The following is a 21,275-nucleotide window of genomic DNA, read 5'->3' as shown; positions in this document are numbered from 1 at the left end:
CTCACTATTGGCAAGACACCAGCCATCATGGAGGGAGCAAGCAATGGCAATCTATGACTTAGGATGTCCAAGGGTCTACATGCTGTTGCGGGCAAATTCAGTCAAATTTCAAGGCTCACAACAGGTCAAGGCAACTCTGTTGTGCTACCAAGGCCATTGCTTCTTCAGCGGTGGGAGCACAAACACACTTGGATTTATGATTAATGGTTATTTGTACTCTCTCAGGGGTTAGCAGACTTTGTGGTGGGACTAGGTTCTTATTGTATTTGGAGTTAAGAGCAAAATATTGTCCCTACTCCACTGTCATATATTCCAGGCTAAGACTTGGGACAGTAGACTGAGACAACTAGACAGAGAAATAACAAGGCAAAATCTTTTAGAGCTTGGGTCTGAATCAAGAATCAGCTGATCAGAAAAATCGCAAAAAATCAGCTGATACTGCTCCAAAGAGACCACTCAAGCTAAGCTGATTTATATTGCTAAGAAGTTGCACTATCATATCAAGATCCTTCCTCCCAGCCATAGGAAAGCATTCCACGTATTTTATGCAATACTTCTTTCTCCAAAATGAGTAAGCATTTTCTGAAGTATTCTGTTTTTGTCTCCTGCCTGCACCTGCAAAGCAAGCATCAAAATATTTCCAGAAAAACCTCCTGATTTATGCACTGAAAAGTGCTGAGATTCAACCTATGTAACAGAGCCGAACCCTATGCTGCATGGTAACACTCCAGCCATGCCTGGAGATACGAAAACAGAAGTTAAGAGGCATCAGGACACTATGGGGAAGCCATAAAAATACTAGATGGCGAGCGGCAGGAAGTTCCTTGGTAACCTATGAAACAGCAGGTGCAGTTTCCTGCAATTTATGAGTTTGGGCAAAACAAACCAGTGCACAAAACCTAGCAAGATTGCCATCAATACTACTGTGTGCCTGAAATTCTAGAATTATTTTGCCAGTAGGAAATGGCAGTCCATGGTAACAGCAGAAGCGGGGAAGCAAGATCTACCGTGTGTCAGTTCCCCAAGATGATTCCCTGCTCTCGCAGCTTATTTTCCCCATCAAACTGATCCGCTGTCACTTCCTTCTGAGCATACTGGTTCTGTCTCTCCCAGTCCCTGTAGTAATCTGAATTTATCTCCTCCCTCCAATCTTTTCTTCTTCTCCCCCACTGCTCCCAGAAAAATGATCTTTTTTCTTCCTCCCAGAAAATTCATACTCCCATGTTATCTCATTATTCTTTGCAACAGCATGCCAAATTTGCTGTCATTTTCCCACTGGGGCTATGTCCTGAAAAAGACAAAGTGGTCTGTGCTCACTCCTACCTACTGCAGGCTCCCTGGAATTGAAAACGCTACAGCGTTAGCGCTCAGAAAGATCCCTCCGAATTCTGGGCTCCGTGCCCACGAAGAGGGAAAGCGCACATATCTCAGAAAACGGCATCTGACTCCAACATCCTTATTGTCTGGCTAGCAAAGGCGAAATAGCTTCAGCTCTCCTCAAACCACTCTGCTTCCAGGGCTGGCTGAAGGAGCTGGAAGGCCAGACGTGCCAAGGGACGACGGGCTCCCACCGCTGCTCTGCTGAGCTCAAAACCAGCCTGGCTCTGGCCTCCCAGTGACCCATTGCAAAAACTGACAGCCACTGACTCTGTGTTCTGGCAGGGAATAAACTGAATAAAGAGGATGACCTAAAAGGGTCTGGAAAGACTAAAAGGATGCATGGCACCATACGGACTGCTCAGCCTGGACTCCCCTCTACAGCCGCGGAGGGAAGCTGATGTTTCCACTGGTCAATTCCTCTGATGAATTTTGGATGGCTACTTTAGGATGAACTGGATGGTGTCTGAGAAGAGCCTGCTTCTCCTCACTAATGGCAAAGGGAGTCCAAAGGGACTCACGCCAGTAGTAACGTCTATGTTTGGCCAGACAAACCGCATCATGGTTCATTGGCTCAGGCCCAAGGCTGATGACCAGCAGAGGTTACCTCCACCTGATCTCCGACTTCAGGCTCCTATAAAACACACTTGTGTGCCTTGCTCCACTTCTGTTCAGAAACCTTTCTCACAGCCCCAAAGTCTCAAGCATGTTCTTTCCCTATCGCTGTCCCCAGCAATAAGGTCAAGGGCTGAGGGGATGGTGGACACCACCTTCCCTCCTCAGGCCTAGACTTGGCTCCCAGCGCGGGGCTCACTGGCTGAGCGGAGCTTACACCGGGGCAGCCTGGCTGGCTTCAGCTGCCTCTCTGCGCAAAGGATTTCGCTCTGCGGTGCTTTACCAGTCACCCGTACAAAGCCCTTTTATTTCAGAGAAGTGGACTGCGAGGGGGCACAGCTAATCTACCACATAGAGTTAATAGTAGATTTTTCTATGGTTAAATCCCAGCAACAACAAATACATCTTTATACCACTTTGAAACAATGAATGGTCACTCTGAACCTTTGCAGGCAAGGAGCTCTACAAAGGCAATGTATAATGGAGAAAGGCTACACCCTGTGGTTCTTTTCACACGTTAATGCCTATCAGTTTGAAAGAAAACTGCAGGCTTTGGCTTTTAGCCGCTATACATTTGACTTCGAGTTTGTGATTAGGGCTGGGCAGTAAACAAGAATTTCTCTTTGTGAAAATTTGCTGCTGATGTTTCCAAATTTGTTTTTGTTTTGCCAAAATGACAAAGCCCTTTTGATTTTTTTTTTTCATGAAATAAACATTAAACCAAGGGAGAGCCCACGTCCTTGGAACAACCAATAACTGGGAATCAGAAGAAATGTTGATGAGCCTGCAGGAGTCCCAGGCTCTGAGCAAAAATGCGAATGTGAGTTCTCCATACTTCAGCTCAACGCTCCAGCTTTTAGACAGGCTGTGGCAATGCTATGCCTTTTTCTCTTCCCAGTTTTGACCAGAAAAAGCACCTCAGATCTGTAAAGCCTTCCTGATTAAATTTTAATCAAAGCTAAAACCAGTGAAATCTTTTAGTTTTACTGAAAAGTTCCCAGCCGTCTCCGCTCACAATGATGCCTTGTTGTAAAGGCTCTGGACAGCAAAGACAGCAACCATTGCTTGCTCCTAGTTGAGTTATTACATTAGCCGGACTTAAACAGGCCTAAGTCTTTATTGCGAAAACTTTTAAACCTCATGCCTGCTAAGATCTCTGTGCCTTTGTGCCTGTCACCTTGATGAGACAAGTAAGGACTGTAGGGATTTCTCCACTAATATTTAATGCCTGGGAAGGGCTTGAGGATAAAAGAATGAGAACCCAAGGTAACACTGGGAAAGGGGCAGCCACCATGTCCCCATTACGACTCATTCTCCTGGAACAAGTTAGTCAACATACTGGAATGAACGATTAAACATCTCATTTAGAAACACCTAGAGGACAAAAATACAGTACAGGAAAATACAATCAATGTACTTTTGGCAAGCACGTATCATGTCACCCCAGCCTCATTTCCTTTTTTGGCAGGATTTCTGGCATAGCAGATAATGCAGGAACACTATATATGATGATGTGATATATTTTGACTTCAGAAGGCTCAACAGCCTCTTGAACAAGCTAAGAGAATATGGTAGATGTTAAATCACCATCGGGATGCTTCAAAGAGCTGCAATCAATGGATCACTATCCACCAGAGACTGAGGTTTTAGTGGGTTGCTACCACAGTTGGCTCTTGTACCCTGATATCTTCAATACTTTAATTAACACCTTCATGATAGAACAGAAAGAAGGCACCTGACTTTTGTCAATGACATCAAGTTGGGGTCAGTTACAAGTGCTTTGGAGACCAGTAAAGCAAATTGAAGAAGTGGTCTCCATGGAGATACCATCCAGACGGCATCCAACAACAGCGAGCACAAACCACTATGCTGCAGAAGGGGTGAAAAAACAACTAATGCTCAAATACAGAAGCGGGGAGTGAGCCGCAGACTGCGCTGCAGACCAGAAACAGAGAGCAGCAAGGAGACTAAATAGGAGAGAGCAATGAGGCACTCTTACAAAAAAAGGTAAACCTCATCTTATTCTGGGTTTAGACAAGTGAAGCGTGATATGCAAAACATGGATGGTACTTTTATCTGCACAACTGAGTCCTAAACTGGAACTCTTGCTTTGGTTTTGCACAGTACACTTAAGGAAACAGACAGTGAAATACATATGACATAAGGGTTGGAAAATATGACTTGCGAGAAGTAGGGAACCTGTTAAGCTGGACTAGAAAGGTCTGAGATACAGGGGTTAATGGGTTTCTAGCAAGTAAAAGGTAGTTTTGAGGAAGAGGAGGAGAAATTACCACCATGTGTCTTAGAAGGACCAGAAATAATTGGCAGCAAAATCAATTTGGATCATATGTTAATAAAAGCTTTCCAAGCACAAGGAGAGTGAAATAATGACCATGCACTGGCTATGCAGGCACAGGGTGTCTTCAAAAAATACCTGTTAGGGGCAGTCATAGTATAGCTGATCTTGTCTTACTGCATGCGGAAGGACCAGGTCCTTTCTGGTGGGTCCTTCCAGCTCTTTGCTCCTTTGATCAAACCCCAGCAGAAATACCTGGGGTAGTAAATGGGAAAAGTCGCTAGTAGTCATCACACCCCAACTGAGGCAGCACGAAATGCTTTGAGTGAGGTGGTGGCTCAGAGCAGTCTCTTCATGCATTCACCCCAGTGCAGAGAGTGCAGTATCAGCATCTGGTGGCAACTGGAGCTGGGCAGAGACAGCTGCCTTCAGTTCAACCCACCCTGCAAGCAGTACTGGCCACCTGGGTCAGAAACACAGAAGAGATGGCCACGGTTATACTAATGAATCTTTCGGTGGTGAACGCCTACTTCTACCAGCAAAGTTGGCTTTGAGTTTGAAAAGGAGGAAAGACTTACAAGAGCCCTTTTTTCTACTTTTAGCTGTCAAGTTGTGATTTTTTTTTCTTAAGTGTTGTTTCATTACTCCTCTTTTAGACCTTTGCAATATGTCCCAGCTGAGAGCAATCTCATCAGTGGACACATACACTTAAGCCAGAGAGCAAAGGCGCAGACCAAGTAGGCTGTCTATGCAGAGACTGGTGCTGGCTGATGAGAAAGAATTGGCTCTTCCCTTGGAAATGCTAAAGGACAGGGGCACACATGTTAGAGAGGTAATGTCCCTCATTCTGTACGTACCCCTGCAGATCTGGATAGCACAGTTCATGCAGCAGAGCTCACCCCAGGGAAAGCTGATTTTCTTGAGGGAGGAAGGGACCCGCTCCTAGAATGCGATTCCATTAGCCTGCAGTGATCTAAACACAGTGAATCCTTAGGATACACCAAAGTCCATGTATTTCAGCTGGCACTGTAGAAACAGAAGTAGTCTTCTCTAGCCACAAGGGCTCAAAGCACCCCTCTAGTATCTGCCTACCTGTTAGTCTCTGATATATCTACCCCATTTGTTTCTAGGACTGAGAAGGGCTGGGCTTCACAGTGGCTATATAGATGACAGAGTTGAACGTGGGGAGATTAAGGACCCATCTTTGGCATACGGAGCAGTGGGGAGCAGAAGTGCTTCCAGGGCATGAGCGACTATGGATGTGGGATCTTGCACTGACAGATCCAGGCATCACCGGTGCGTGCAAAGCCGGCAAGGAGTCTCTGACCCTGGCTTGTTTCAGTTTCCCTGGGCTTTTTTGAAGGGAATCACTGATCATAATTTCAGAAATCCTGCCAGACTACCATGCAGATCAGTTGACCACCCTGTTATTTATTTTTTCAGGATCCATATTTCCTCTTATTTATTTATTTATTTATTTATGTTTGGGATGCCCAGAGCTTCACATAGCCAACGTTTTTTAATTTATGAACACAAAACCAAGAGAAGTAAATAAACTACATTAAATAAATATAACTAAAAAGCTTATCGGGACTCAATATCCAAACTAATTTGTGCTAGTGCGAGACTATTTTTCAGGCAGACAACCTGCAAATCTAAGAACAATAATAATCAATAGGAGAAAATGATACTCAGAGAGAAAAAGGATATTTTCTAACCTATACTATTTTAATGAATTAGTTTTATTAGTTAAGATTATTTAAAATTAATTATTTATTAATTTTAAAATAATAAAAACATGGTTTGCAATGATGAGTCTAACTCTTCCAAATTGTAAAGGATTTTGTATTTACATTTTGCATAGATTTTTCTTACAAGATGAAATTTAGTTTTAGAAAGATCAAAGCTATGAGTTTCCCCTAATTACAGGATTACATGACTTGGAGATTTAAAAGTAAGCATGATACCGTAATGAGTCCTTTGCTAGATCTGTGGCAGGCATTAAATAAAGATTATCCACAGATACCTTGTTTACAGCCATCCAGAGTTTAGGTGTGCCAAAACCTGAATTTTCTCATCCTTAGAAAGGTGGCAGTAGTTCAGAGCTGGACACCCACACATTTAGGCAAAAGCTGAGCTAAACAACTCCATTTTCCTCCTTAGGCCCATATCTAATAGGCACAAGTAAAATTAATAATACATGTGTGTGGCTCTAAAATTCATTTGTACCTATATTTTTCTTCACAGGTAAATGGAAAATGACTGCTGTCAGATTTTACCAGCCAGAAACCACACACAGCCGGTTAGCTATGCAGCGCTGTAGCGAGCGGGGAGGCAGGGTGCACCTCCAGTGCTGGCAAGTGCATTTCACACTGAGTGCACTCCAGCAAACACTCAGACGAGCCGGGAGAGCTGCTCTGTGTGCTGGTGTGTGCCGCTCTTCACGCTGCTGGGGGAGGATTTTGCTCAAGAAGAGAAAGCAGGAGCTTTCTGTCTCACTACACTCACATGTGAAGCATCACCTCTGACCATACGTCTGGACTTCACCTGGCAGATAAACACCCAATAGGCTAGCTGGTCCTGAGCTTGCTAAGAAACACCAGCAAGAGGAAGAGTCCCTTCATGCATGCATTTATAGCCAGAGCGATTCAAACACTTGCTGGGGGAAATAAAATCTGCAGCCCTTCGGGTTCCTAGACAAATCAGGAGAAATAACAAACTCCTGTCTGAGTGATAATATAGAAGCCAAGCATATCTGTAGTATGTATCGAACACATTCATACATACATACCTATCTAAGCTGCTCTATAAATATTTTAGATAAATCGACAGATAAACAGAATGGTGTGAAGATTAAAAGCAAACCAAAACAAAACTGAATAAACCTGCTTGTTTGGTATTCTGGTCTGGACAGAATGGAACAAGTAAACTCCATAATGCCTTTACCAGTAATTGGTGAACTCCTTAATATGTTTACTCTCTCTTATACCATGAATGCAGGTAGACAACTAGGGGAATGCTGGTTCAGAATGCCTGTTTGCTATAACACACACTGGAGGAGATAAGCTAAAAAAGGAGAGGGCAACATAAGGTATGTGGCAGCTACCTCAGGTACCGGGTTTCACACATGCCTAGCGATAGCACACCCTGCAAAACAGTGACCCAGCACAGAAGAACACCTAGGAAAATTAATTCCTAAGCCTTGCAAAGAGTTGACAATGAAAGGCCACAAAACACAACACAGTAGCTTGTTTACACAAGAAGAAATAAAGGAAATCTGAGGAAGGAAGAGGCAAAGAAACCAAAGGGCTGCTTGGAAAGAGATGAAGCAAGCATGATGTTCTGACAAGTGTCATTATAAGCAAATGCGTTCCCCTCAGCGCCAGAACAACTACAGCCAGGAGCCAGGTTTGCATTATACTAGAATATGTCTTGGCATCATTGGTGTCCCCTGCTCTGCCACCACTTTTGTAAGGACGGACAGACAGCAGAGTGAAGTCCTGCCACGCTGCAGTGGAACACGACAGTTCTGCTGGCTTCTGTTGCAAAACTAAGGGACCTGCAGGCTACTGACCCTGGGGTTTCTCTAAGATACAGATCCCTCCACTCACCATGTCTTTTGCTCTTAGCTCTCTGCTTAGGCATGTTCCTTACCTTGCACGATCAAGTAAACCTGGGAAGTCTTGGGGTGATGCTGCGTCTGCACTGAACATGTATAGGACCCCTCATCGTAGACATCCACTTTCTGAATCCGCAGGCTGTATTCCAGGGGGTTTCTCTTCTCCAGCTCTACTCGAGGGTCCAGAGACCACTTGTCCTCTCCAGCAAAAATGATGCCGGAACGGTTTAACCAGGCCACCTTGGAGCTTTTGTCTTCTACATAACACCTGCAGAGGGTGAGAAAGGTGAGGGGGAGATTAACAAACCTCTCCATCATCTCCATTTTGTCCCTTCCCTTTACTACTTTGCTCAGAAAATCCACAGCACACTCCTGCCTTGCCAGTGAACCATTGCTGCCCCATGGCCATGTATTTCACAATGATTTTTTGAAGGGTTTCAGAAACCTTTAGTTCATGAAACCATGGGATTTGGGGTGGCCATGCTTCCTGTTCCCTCTTCCTTTTGTCTGTGGCCTACATCTTACCAAAAATGACTTTGGAAGGCCACAAGAGATCCTGGTCACCAAATCCCTTCTAACCCTGCCAATGGGAAATGTCAGAAGGAGTTCTTCCCATGCTCTGCCTCACTTTCAAAAGTTAAGTACACAAGAGAGTTACATTCCCAGTCCCCCGGCCCCCACCAGCCTGGAGGGCAAAGGTTCAGGGCTCCAGCAGCTCAGGGCACAGCTGCTCCATCCCTCAGTTTCAGCAGCACAATGGGAGGAAGCTATAGTGTATCTCCCCTCTCCACCCCTCTGACAAATAATGGCTCTGTGGAAAGAGGGATTCACTCCTCAAACACTGTCATCCTAACACACACACACAGGTCCTTGTCGATGCACACCTGCCCGCTTGTGCAGGCAAGTACAGATTTCAGGCTGAAAAGGATCACCTGTGGGGGTGTCATTGCCATCCCTATGATGCACAGCATGTCCAGTGAACATCCCATTTGAGACAGGAGAGAAAGAATGACAGCTAGGGGCGGCAGGCAGAGGAGCAGCAGCCCGACCAGCAATTGCCACAGCTGTGACTGCCAGCGATTGCAAGGCAGAGGACAGACTAACCCTGTTACAACTGCATGACAAGCGTATTGCTCCTTGACAGAGAACGGAGAAGGTGCTGTGAAGACAAATGCATCTTTGGCCAAGGCACCTGCTCTCTGGACCACTTCCACCTCCAGAAGGTGGCTTGCACAGAAGGCTTGAGGAGATGCCACTGAGGAGGCACATCCTGCTTGCTCTCAGCTGTGTCTCATCTAAGAGGCCCAGGGCTATAGAAGACATGGGGACATAATTCCTCTTTCACCCTGGCAGCTGTACCCACCAGGGCTGGGCTCAGACAGGCTGAGAACGTTTGCCCTGTGGCAGCTCATACCATGTTTGCTCTGCGGATAATAGGGAAGCTCATTCTCCAGAGCTGTCACCCCTTCAACCCTCAGAGCTCTGCCCACAGCCTCCCGGCATCCAAATAACCCAGCACCTCTTCTCACCACTGTTCACGCATGTGTTGTATTTGAAAGAGGAAAGAGAGAGGATAAAGATTATTGCTTCAAGGTAAGACAAATATTTGACAGTAGGCTTTCATACAGCCTCTTAGCACGGGTCAGGCATTTTCCAAGTTCCTCTGTTTGAATGCATTTCATTCATGCTGCGCTGCAGCTGCCGTCCCTTGCAATGTGACCCTGCCCTTATGGGTGGCACCTCTCATGCCCTCCCTTCTTGCACGCCCACGGATGCTCTCTGAGTTGTTCTGGGTTTACTTGTGGGCAGGGGGAAAGCCAGGCTACATGGGTGTTGACAGGTGGCATGCCACACCGCTGGCCAAGCTGGAAGCAGCTCTGTCTGATCTGAAAAAACATATGCTTTAGAGAGCAGCCCAACAGACCCCGTCCAGCACCACCGGCATCCAGCCAAGGGAGGGGAGCGAGGGTTTGCCCCTGAGGCCAGGCAGGCGCTTCCCCTGAGATGAGCTCTCAGCTGCGATCTGTGCTGTTTTTAAAAAGCTGCTCTTTGTAAAAAAGAACAAGGCAGGCGAATCCATGAGCAGCCACTTACATGTGGAAAAGACCACCAGTTCAGTTGGCCGGCCTGGGCTGTAATCACCAGCCCAGGGAGCTGGGAGCAAGGACACAGGGAGGGCACTGTGCCCCAGGGCTGGGGGCAGTGGCCCTGTACGGACACCCAGGCTGTTCCCAGAGCCAGCTGCCTTACGGTCACCAGCCTTCTTGCACAAACATTTCTGCATAGAGTCATAAAGGCACTGAGAATCGGGGGTTAGGTCCTTTTCAAAGGTGTTCATAACCCCTTCCTGCTCATTCTGGATTTGTGAAAATCTCGAGGGGGATGATGGTGAGAGGCTAAACAGATCAACAGCTGAAGCTGAAGTCAGTGGCAGCTGAAGTTTCTCAGTCACTTCTGAAAACCCACTGGCACACCTATCAGTGCTGCTGGGCACCAGCAGATCCAGCACACTGCACCAGCCCCACTGGGCTGCTTTCCCAGCAAGGAGGAGTGGGAAGGAGAGGGAAAGGAGGAAAATGGGAAGAGTAAGTCAAATGGATTTGAGCTGCTCTCTACAGCATACCTGTTCCTCACAAACTGTCAGGGAAAAATCCATGTACAAATGTGGGAATTCCAAGTCCTGGCACACTCCACACATGCATTCCACATGGACGATGCATCTCAGTATGTCTGTCTGCACACACACACCCTCTTAGTCTGCCAGAGATGCCACCCAGCTGTATGGATCATGCTTTAATAAGGATTTATGGTGATGATTTTCACAGTGTAATAAGTGCTAATTCAATACTAATAGAATATTAAATGGCATGTTAACTGACATTTTAACTGCAATGCAATAGGAGCATGGCATCAGCAAGATATCAAATTACTCTTATCGTTCACTAATAATCAATAATCAAGTTCACAGAGACAGTCAAACGCTTTTCATTAGGCTTATTGAAAGCACTACCATCAGCATCAGTGAATGCTAATAAACGATTTGCGATCCATCCATTTTGCTTTTCCTTACAGTTTCAGGTTTAATTTTTTGACATCTGCTGATGCGGCTAACGAGAGGACCAGCTAGTGGTGATGGTCATGTCTTGCACAATCACTGCAGGGACTAAGGAACTATTGATCTTAGCACCAATTCAAACCACATATACAGAAGGACAAAAAATCTCACTGCCATGTCTCTTTAGCCTTACTTGCTGTCTCGTAAACAAACATAACAAAGTTTGGCACCTGAGGTTTTTAGTCACGGCACCATTTTTAGCTGCTACAGATGTGTTTCCAGTTCTCACAGAGTAGCTAACGACCGCCTAACAACCAGCCAGGAGAATATGGACAAAAATGGGATGTGGAGAAAGGATCCTGGTCCATCGTCACACACCTCCCTCAGCCTCGGTTTCCCCACATGCAAAATGCAGACGACGGGGCTGAGCCAGGCCGCAGGAGGGAAGCAAAGGGGTAATGCTTTGGCAGCAGGAGTATGCTTTGGGACCTCCAGCAGCAACCATCACCTCGAACCGGAGGGAGGGCTGCCCATTGCCGTTCCTGGCCCCTGGATTTCAGGCTAGGAGGGGACATCTGGCAGTATGCAGGCAGGAGGAGGGCAGGAGCCAGGAGCTGGCCCCACTGCTCGGTCCCTTTCCTCCTACGCCTGCTGGCCCAATGCACAGCGCTGGGCAACAGCTGCACTCCTGCAAACTTGCCTTCCTGGGCTCCAAGGCAAGCTCCATCTCAGTAGGGGAGATGTCTTTTTCCTCCCCTTCTTGAAAGCATTTAGGCTTATTCCAATTGATAGGTGAGAAAGCGAGCAAATAAGAGGAGAGGGAGGCTCAGGCATCCACACCTCCTCTCTTGGCGAACACCAGGGCTGGAGGTTTCACCACTCACTTTGCCTCGCTCAGGCCTTGGTGCTTGATTCCTAACCTCAGTCACTCCTGCTCCTCCTCCCAACAAGGCACCGCCATGCCATGCATTGATTTCACAGCATGTCGCTGTAACACTCGTCGCAGTTGATGCTGTGACTGTCACTCCAGCAGCTCTCAGCCACAAGCTTTCCACCCTCTCTTCCCTCTGGCAAACAGACGGGCACGCCGCTGAGAGGTGGCATGTGGTCGGAAAGCCCTACCATGGGCTCTCCAGGCTGGATGTGAGACTGCCAGGGTGGGGGCTACGAGGGGTGAGGAGGAGCAGGAGGATGCACAAGAGCTGCGGGCTCACCAGAGCGTTGCCTGTTCTGCCTCAGAGAAAGCAGCACGGCAGCTACAGCCCTGGGCTACGGAGATGGAGTAGGGGTATTTTATTGCCTTCGGGGGGGCCTTTTCAGGGTAAGTTCAATGATGACTGCAAGAGGTGGATGATATTTAGAGCCTAAGAGATGAACAGGCAGGAAGGAAGGACCTGGTGAAGCTGCTGTTTAAATGATTACTTTAACATGGTGGGGATTTTACAGCATTATCGATGATGTATTGGGTCGGCCTTGAACTTGGGATAACTTTTTTTTTTTAATTATTGTTGTAATTCCAAATAAATAAATTGTTTTAAAGCAGACTCAATGCCACAGTTCTCTGCCAGAGCCCCGCTAGTGAGAAGAGGTGAGCTACGAGGATTAATGAAACACGGCGTGCTGCTTCACCAGCAAGCCACATCTCTTACCTCATTTGGCAGAAAAAAATAAATAAATAGTGTGGTTTCAGACTGCATTTTCTGCGCTTTTTCTCCAAAGCACGTTGTGGCAACACCTCTGTGTCATAATTCCCACACTCCTCTTTAATCATCTTTTCTCTGTTCACCCTTTGATCATCTCTTCTGTAAGACAATATCTGTGCAGCAGGCCAAAACTCAGCGACCTCCTGCACACACAAATAAGCACCTGAAACCCATCCCATTCCACTCACTGAGGAACACGACCCCCTTTTGCCAGAGGATATCACAACCCACCCTGGATCAGATCTCCTGCCTTCCTCTCTCGGCTCTGTGATGAGCCTGCTCTAATCTTCAAACTTCACACACACTTGCAGGATCCAGCCAACAACTTCCCCTGCTGACCTCTATCCCCGGCAGCGAAATGGCAAGAGGGAAAAACAGAGAGGGATCAAACACGGCTTGTTCGGCACAAAGCAACATCAGCTCCTGGCTGCCAGCTCTGAAGCTGCAAGACAAATTCTCCGTTGAGTTGCAAAGTATGATCCCGGAAAGCTAATGTGGTGGTTAAATACAATATCACTTGCAGCCTTGTGGGGAAGGCTCAAGAGCAAATCACACTTGCACTGTTTCATCTTCTCCTGCTCTTCAGCCCTTCCCTGCAAGGCAAGCAAGGCCCTGAACACAGCAATGGTCAACCAGGGGGACAGTGGGAGCCCAGCCCCTCCGCTGTGTCCCAGCAGGGACATGGACAGAAAGGGCTAAGGACAGATCATGGGCATGCCAGCCCTGATGCGAGGGAATGGCAGGAAGATGTGCCAGGGGTGGTTTAGGTTGGACATCAGGAAAAGGTTCTTCACCCAGAGGGTGGTGGAGCACTGGAACAGGCTCCCCAAGGAGGTGGTCACAGCACCAAGCCTGCCAGTGTTCAAGAAGCGATTGGACAACACCCTCAGACACATGGGGTGAATTTTGGCGTTGTCATATGCAGGGACAGGAGTTGGACTTGATGATACACGTCAGTCCCTTACAACTCAGGACATTCTATGATTCTATGGCCCTCCTGGGTGAGATGCTCGGAGGAAGAGTCCAGCCAGGCCCCGCAACGCCACTGCAGTGCCAGACCCTGCCAGCATTGCAAGAGCAACGCAGCGCTGCTGCTGCAGCAGCCAGCTCCCTTTCCCTGGGGTACAGTCCCCGCCAGAGGAGGACACTGGTAGAGAACATAGGAGCACATTGTCCAGAGGAGTAGTGTAGGAGCTGTTGGTCCTGGGTGGTTTCCAGTGCTCAGGATCAGGCTCTCCTCAGCAGCAGATGCTACAGGAAGACAGCTATGGTTGAACACATTTTCATCTCTGCAAAAGCAAGGGCACCCTAAGTGGATGTCAGTGGGAGATTACATCAACTGAGTGTCTGAAACCTCCTTTCAGCCAAGCACCAAAAGCCACATTTTACTGAATTTGAATACACATGGGCCTGAGGTTTTGCTCAAACTTCTTCTCCCTGCTGCCACTGCTCCTCTCTTTCCCCAGACTGGTCCAGCTGCTGCTCCTCTCCTGATGCACCACGACCCACAGTGGGGTCACTGTTTGGGAGCGAATGCTGTGCCAAAGCAGGATGGATTCCCAAAATGTGGCATAAATAGCTCCTGAGCCACCACTGCTAGCGTGATAACACAGGTCCTCGGAGGGATTTATAAAACTGCTGCTTAAAGCCGGTCCTGCACAGGAAAACTGGCAGGAGGGGGGAACTGCCACATCTGTTCAGCCCACACTTTCTTTCAGCCACATTATGCTGTGACCTTGGTTGTCACACCTGTCTGCAGCTCCCTGGGTATCTCAGCACTCGAGTGACAATTTCAGGCCATCCTCCCCGCTGAGGTGGTGCAGGGCTGATAGGATGCCTACACTTCTGCTCATCCTCTTCAGTAAATTGCCACTTTGGGAGCGTGAGGCTAGGACGAGCTTCCCGGGTCAGGGAGCCCTGGCCTCCGCCAGCATGGCCAGCTGTACCTTATCGTCTTTTTCAGAGACATACTTCATTCCTACTTAAGCCTAGTGCCTTTGGTGAGGGGTACTCTACCCCCACTTTGTAAGGCAGGCTGTTCAAAATCTTTCTGCTCTGCTGATTAGAAACTTTTTTTCTAAGTCTAGGTTTATTCATGGCTGGTTTTTATCCACTCCCTCTCATGCCAACACCATCCTATAGCTTAAACAGCTCTCCTCTCTCCCAAGTGCTTATCTTCCAGCGTGGTCACGGAGAGCAATCATATTCCCTCTCAGCCTTCATTTTGCTGGACTCAACAAGCCAAACTCTCCTAGTTTCTTCTTGTATAATAGACTCTCCATTGCCCTAAACATCCCAGTAGCTCTTCTCAGCACCTGCTCCAGTCTGAATTCCTCTTTCGTGACCAGAATTCGTACCCGGCTTTCTAGATGAGGACTCCCCAGTGCCTTGTACAGAAACACTCCTATCTCTCTCTCTCTCTTCCATCAACTCTTTTTAATGAAAGCAAAAAGAATTACAACCAGTGAGTATGCCTATCAGTGCAGAACTGCTCATGTGCTGTGAGCATCCTTGTCTCTCAGTCCATGTGATATGTGTGAAAAATGAAACCCAAGGGAATTCACCAAAAATATACCAGCCTATAAAGACAGATAGCTGCATGGGCTCCCACTGGCAGACACACAGCTGGTCTCACATGGGTTTTCTTTCTCTTAAAATTACCATTTAAGAGTATAGGTTTCCATTTGTAGAGAAAAAACAAAACAAAACAAAAACCCCACACACAACCAAAAAAAACAACAACCAGAAATCAAGCCCAAAATTACAGTAATTGTTATGCCAGTGATCTCCTGGGGTGAATGTAACTATATCAAAATAAGAGAACTTATACTGTCAAGATTTATTGTTCTTCCTGTCTTCTGGGGACCAGTATGCCTGCACAAAAAACTCCAGTCCACATCCATTCAAGAAGAGATGCCTTCTTTAGAGTAACAGTGTGAGCTGCTATGAAAAAAGTTAACTCCATCACAGCCAGACCCTGGTACAGTTTAAAACTTGAAAATACAGAAAAAGCCTCAGACTGAGTTTTACCACCACAGTACCAGGTTCTCCTATACCCCACCAGACCTAGAAAAAACCTTCAATTTCTTTACAGTGTAGTCAGGAAACCTTTGGCTGGCTCTTTAACCACTCTGAGGTGCCTATCTGAGTGACTGTCTCCAGTTACAGGGCTCCTGCCAGAGGAGACCTTCTCCCCATGTGTACAGAGGGGCAGAACTGCTCTCTGGCTGATGCTTGCAGAAATGCCAAATGCTCTGACAGCTTGGATCAGCGTCTTGCACTGAGATCTGTCAGGAGGATGAGACTGCTGAGGAGACAGACCCTGAGCTCCCTCTTTCACTTTTGGGTTACCCGAGGACTCATCAGTGTCCCTTTTCGGTCCAGCCAGAATCCTGGCTTTGATCTTGAGCCAGCATGATTAGGTGATGCTAATCAGCTACTGATCACACAGCCTTAGTGAAATGTCCAACCAGGAGCGTATGCCTCGCTCAGCTGTCCGCAGCTTCCCACAGCATCAAGGGGCTCCTGCAGCATCAAAAGGAGAAAACAGGGAATAGCAGAGATGATGCAGAACAGCAGTGGAGAACATTGCCAGATTATTTGCCTTTTGGCTGCACTGTGCTCACAATAAGGACCCTGTATTTTTGCCATCACTAAGACATGGGCTGACATTTTAAAAGTATCTGTGGTCACTTAGGAATTAAGTTCACTGGAAGACAATAGTAATTAGTTGCGTATGTTAACAGGATATTGGCTTTTATGCCAAATTTGTGACTGGACCAGAAACCAAACAGCTACTGATGAGTCTCTGCACCATTATGACTTTTTTCTGGTTGAGGGATACATCCGGTATAGGAATGGGAGCAATAATAAGGTGACCATACAGATGATAATCCCCTTTATCTTCCTTCACAAGCTTCAGTACTGGAAATCACCTATTTCTTCTGCCTGAACTCTCAGTGCTTTGTTGGTAACTTTCATGCAGTCACCACTAGATAACTCCAGAAGAGCTACCTCCAAAATTTTCACTTGTATTAAAAAAAAAAAAAAAAAAAGTGCATTTCAGAGATGTGATCTCCTCCTCTGACAGGAGAGGAGGGAGGGTTTGGCTGGGAAGTCCACGTGACTCTGTATCTGGTAATTATCCAGCCGCAGAGGCAATCTGAAACGTTCCGTGCTGTCGTGGAGAATGACAGCACCTGGAGCTCCAGCACCCAGATAAAAAGGGGAGAGACAATCGGGCAGATGGAGAAAGGCAATGCTACATCACGGGGTGGAGAGGCGGGGAGAGAAAGAAGAGAGAGAGAGGCAAAAGCTGGTGAGAAACACCAAGGCAGCTGGCACAGCTACTAGGGAATGAGATAAAGCCACAAATTAGTAATGCAAAGGGCAGCTCTGAAAGAAAGGGAAACAGAGAGAGACATGGACTGAGGGCAGGGCAGGAGAGAGTGGGTGCAGATGAGGGACAGCAAGAACACAACAGGGAATGGGAGAACGATGCTAGAGGGAGCTTCAAAGCATTTTGTGTGGTCTCAGGTCCCTTCCTCCCACCCCAGTCACAGGCTAAAAATGCAGGAGGTATCATCAGAGGCTGTCACAGTGCAAGGGGAAGATTTGCAAATCAACCTCTCGCAGCTGAAGAGAGACATGATGATGCAAATAGCACTTCCCAGCTTGTGGATTCCAGTGGTTTGCTCAGGGGAGTGGACTACAAAGCTTCAGATCAAAACAATTAAAACCAGAGCTTTGGGGCATCACCTCATGCATTTTGTATGGAAGGGGGGTGACAAGGGGGTTCACTGACTCTCCCTCCCACAATCGCACATGCAGAGGCACGTGCAAGCCTGCAAAACAGTCCATGCCGTGGTGCTGTGGCCCAGTTCCAAAAGGCAAGGTGCCATACATGCTGTCCCACACAGCCATGTGACAGCGTCACCATGTGTCCTCGGGGCTGCTGCAAACATGGGGCATGTCCACAGGACTGGCAGCAGCCCTCGACAGGTCAGGAAGAGATGACTGCCAGTGGCGCAAAGCCATGAACTGCCTCTGGGAATGTTTCTGACATGGGAAATACAGCCAAACAGACAATCACATTAGTGCCAAAGGCTCGTCAGGGACTGATGCTGGCCACCAGCCCCAACGCCTGCTGGGGCAGTGACTGAGGTACTGGCCGTGACCAATGGACCTCCAGTGGCAGCACCTCTCCATGGAGGCAGGAGGAACTAAGTGCCCAGATGTCCACACCTGAACGTTTGAGGAAGCAAATGGGAATGACAGCAGCAGCAAATGGGTATCACAAGATCTGAGCACTGGATCACCCGGTTCACTGACCACTGTCCCGTGATTAGTGGCAGATGCTTCAAAGAGAGGTGGAACACCTCCTTAAAAGACTACATAAATCACCATCTGCATAACTTCATGGTCTTTCCCACCTATAAAAGCCTATTAATCTAGCCCCAAGCAAATGTAAGTTGGCCTCCTCTCCAAATGACATCTTGCATTCCACCTTGTAAGTTTGTACTCATCCCCAGGCATTTCTCAACCCCCTGCCCCCTTTTTCTTTTTTTAAACTCATTAACATCTTCATCTTGGTGATACTTTCTAGCTGAGAATTTTGTCGGTTAACCATTAATTGGTACAAGGCTGTGAAAGAATATCAGATTTAAGTGTTATGTGAAAATGGCAGGTGTCTCCTCTCTTTTGTACTACATGAAATAGTTCCTTCAAATACGTGAGGAGCACGCAACCTGAGACACAGGAATGCATTTTCTATTTTGTGGAACCTAATGTCCATTTCATCTCATACTGCTCCTTCTGCAAAAGCGAAAAGAGAATATCACATGTGAAGCATTAGCCCTTGTCCTGGGCAGATGGGAGGGAAGGACCCACACCAAGGAGAAATCAGTCCTGAAACTCATTGGAGAGGCAAATCAGAGGACGAATAGGAGCAATACTAGGGAAAATAAGACTTAACTTCACCTTATTTTCTGAGGTCATGAGAGCATCAGGGGTGGCTCAACTAAGTTATCATCCCCTCTTCCAAGCATTGTCCTCAGGCTGCCAGCAGCTGACTGTGAAGGGTGGCATTTTGGGATGAATGAGAAAGTGTGCTCATCTTGCCTGCTCACTCCCGGCTGCTGCATTTCAACAAGGGATACCTCCTTGATGTGCAAACACTCTAGTTATTATTTACAGCTGACCTTTTCCCTCTCCGGCTCCCGCTGCTGCAGCGTTGCTGGTGGAGTCAGGGCTTGTAGAGATTGCGGAGACGATGTGTAGTGAAACATGTTAGCTTCCCTGCCTGTGCCAGAGCTGTCAGCAGTGCCACTGCGGATTGAGCTGCACCCGTGCGAGCAACGGTGGGAAATAGGAAGAAAAAAGCCTAATGTAGACAAAGTCTTTGAGGAGCTTAACCCCTCTTCCCCTTTTCCATCTCTCTCCCACTTGAAAGCAGAGAACAGCTTCTGAGCAAGACACATGCTCTCATTTCCATATCTAAAGCCAGTCCCGAAATACCATCGTGAAATAATGCTCTCAGAGAGGAGACCAAGAAGCAGATTTCCTTTGAGAGATTCTGCTGCTTCTCTTTTTAATTCCACCCAAAACCAACTGCCATCAAATACCGAGTGCACCTGGACTGGTGCAGTCAATCCCAGGCACCTTGTTACCAGAACGATACTGGGAAATTGGAAGGAATTCAGAGACAAGCAACAACAAAATCCATCAAGGGCTGGAAAGGGATCAGCATCTAAGGGAAGCTTAAAAACATTAAATATGTATAACTTGACTAAGAGAGGACTTAAAAGGGACATGTTGACAAGCTATACCTCTTTGAAAGCTGAAAGCACTGAGGGAAGAGAGGAATTATTTAGTAAGATGCGTAGGGGTCTAGAAAGGAGTGATGGGTCAGAAAAACAGAAACAAGTCTGTTCGAACTTGAGGAAAAACTTTTTGTCATCTGTAAGTGCTAGTCTTGCGAAGAGTCTCCCAAGGAAAGCAAGGAAGCCTCTGTTGTTTCAGATGTTTAAAGCAAAGTTGGGCTGAGGACCAGAGGATGTATAAGCTGTGCAAGGAACAGCTTCACAGTGTCTGCAGGGAGAACAAACTACAATGACCTGGTCTCGCTGCTTTTACCACCTACCTGGCAGAGTTCAGCAATGTCAGGAGAAGACGACTCCTCTTGCAAGTTTCTTTCAGATGAAGTGATGTCTTTTAGCTATTTTCACCTCACATACAGCTAAATATTTCTTAGCAAGACTGAAGGCCTCTATGTACTGTGCTGGTGTTAACTGGCACAGGTATGGTTCTGTTTTCATAAACTGGATCTGTTAGAAGTTATCCATGGACAGGTTAAAAACTACTGATGCAAAGACTAAAAGTGTTATTATTTCCAAAAGCCACTGACATACGGTTGTATTCCCAAATGCGCTGTGAATAAAGTTGTCAAACACTTACAAGTCAAGAGTGAAGCTTGGTTTTCCAAAGTGCTTAACATTGAAATTAAGACCAGATTTGTCAAACTGCTTTTGGGCCTACCAGCTTGCAAACTAACACACAAGAACAAAATTTTCAAAATAGCATTTGGCACGGTGAGCTCCTTTACCGATATAGCCCCTTCTCTTGCTGCCTAAAATGACATACTTTTGAAAATCTGTCCCATGAGTGTCCTACAATCATAGAACAAAGTGCTGCAAACTTCAGACTTGCATGCTGTATTTACCTTGTGTGTTGAAAAACTCCTTTAAGTGGAAACCACAGCAAAGCTGTAACAGCTAGGCAACGCTCAACGCCACTTACTTGCCTTTACTTGCGGCTTTGCTAAATTTTGCCTCTCCCTAACATCCTACTTTTGTCCACTGTCAGGCCTTGTGCAAGGAGGCATCTGAAAAGACTTGCAGGGAAGGTAGAGAAGCTGCTAGGAGGGAGAACTCCCAAGAGCTTTGATCTGAGCTTACCTTCATCCCCACATGCACAATATGCCTTGCAGAGGAGGACATGTTTATAAATAAATAAATAGCAGAGGAGAGGGGAAGAGCGGAAAAAAAAAATAAATGTCAAGATCTATTTGATGGGGTTTCTGCTGTTGGCGTGAAAGCCAGGAGCTGGCTTAAAACCTCATGTTTGGAAAAAAGAATGGGATAAAGGCGCAACTCATTGAGAAAGGGGGTCAGAAATAATTCCCATAGCTGGATCTCCTTGCCATCCTACTAATCGTAATAATATAGTGTGCTGAGTTTCCTCTGAGACCCTTGCAGGACTTGGTCTTGCAACGTAACTCGGCACATACCGAACATCAAGGAGTGTTATTGTCAAAGGGACTGAGCGCTGTGGAACTGGAGTTCTTGTGCTTTGTGGAGAAGTATTACAGTGCCCATTTTATACACAGGGAGGCACTGGAGAAGACAAAAAAATAGGTTGAGCAAAGTCATAAGATGAAACAACTTTACAGATGAAACTAAAACCTGACCTGTCTCATATGAAACTTTGTTTGGTGTGTATTGGTTGTGTGGGGGCAGCGAGAGGGGGCAGTGATGGCTTCAAAACAGCCTTCACAAACCCAGGTGCCACCCCCCTGGGCATGCCTATCTTAGCACTGCTGAGAGAGAGAGC

General features: G+C 46.8%; 1 protein-coding gene across 1 annotated transcript in view; it reads right to left on the bottom strand.

The window, feature by feature from the left end:
* The window catches only part of LSAMP (limbic system associated membrane protein), a 317,857-nt gene that overhangs the window by 162,327 nt on the left and 134,255 nt on the right, over nt 1–21,275 (bottom strand). Inside the window, exon 2 of the mRNA XM_065636061.1 lies at nt 7,943–8,175. Within this exon, the coding sequence (XP_065492133.1) occupies nt 7,943–8,175 (233 nt within the window). The remainder of the gene's footprint in view (nt 1–7,942; nt 8,176–21,275) is intronic.

Source organism: Caloenas nicobarica, chromosome 1 (assembly GCF_036013445.1).
Source record: "Caloenas nicobarica isolate bCalNic1 chromosome 1, bCalNic1.hap1, whole genome shotgun sequence".
Taxonomy (NCBI): domain Eukaryota; kingdom Metazoa; phylum Chordata; class Aves; order Columbiformes; family Columbidae; genus Caloenas; species Caloenas nicobarica.
The sequence above is the reverse complement of the archived record's forward strand: the minus strand, read 5'-3'. Positions and strand labels throughout refer to the sequence as shown.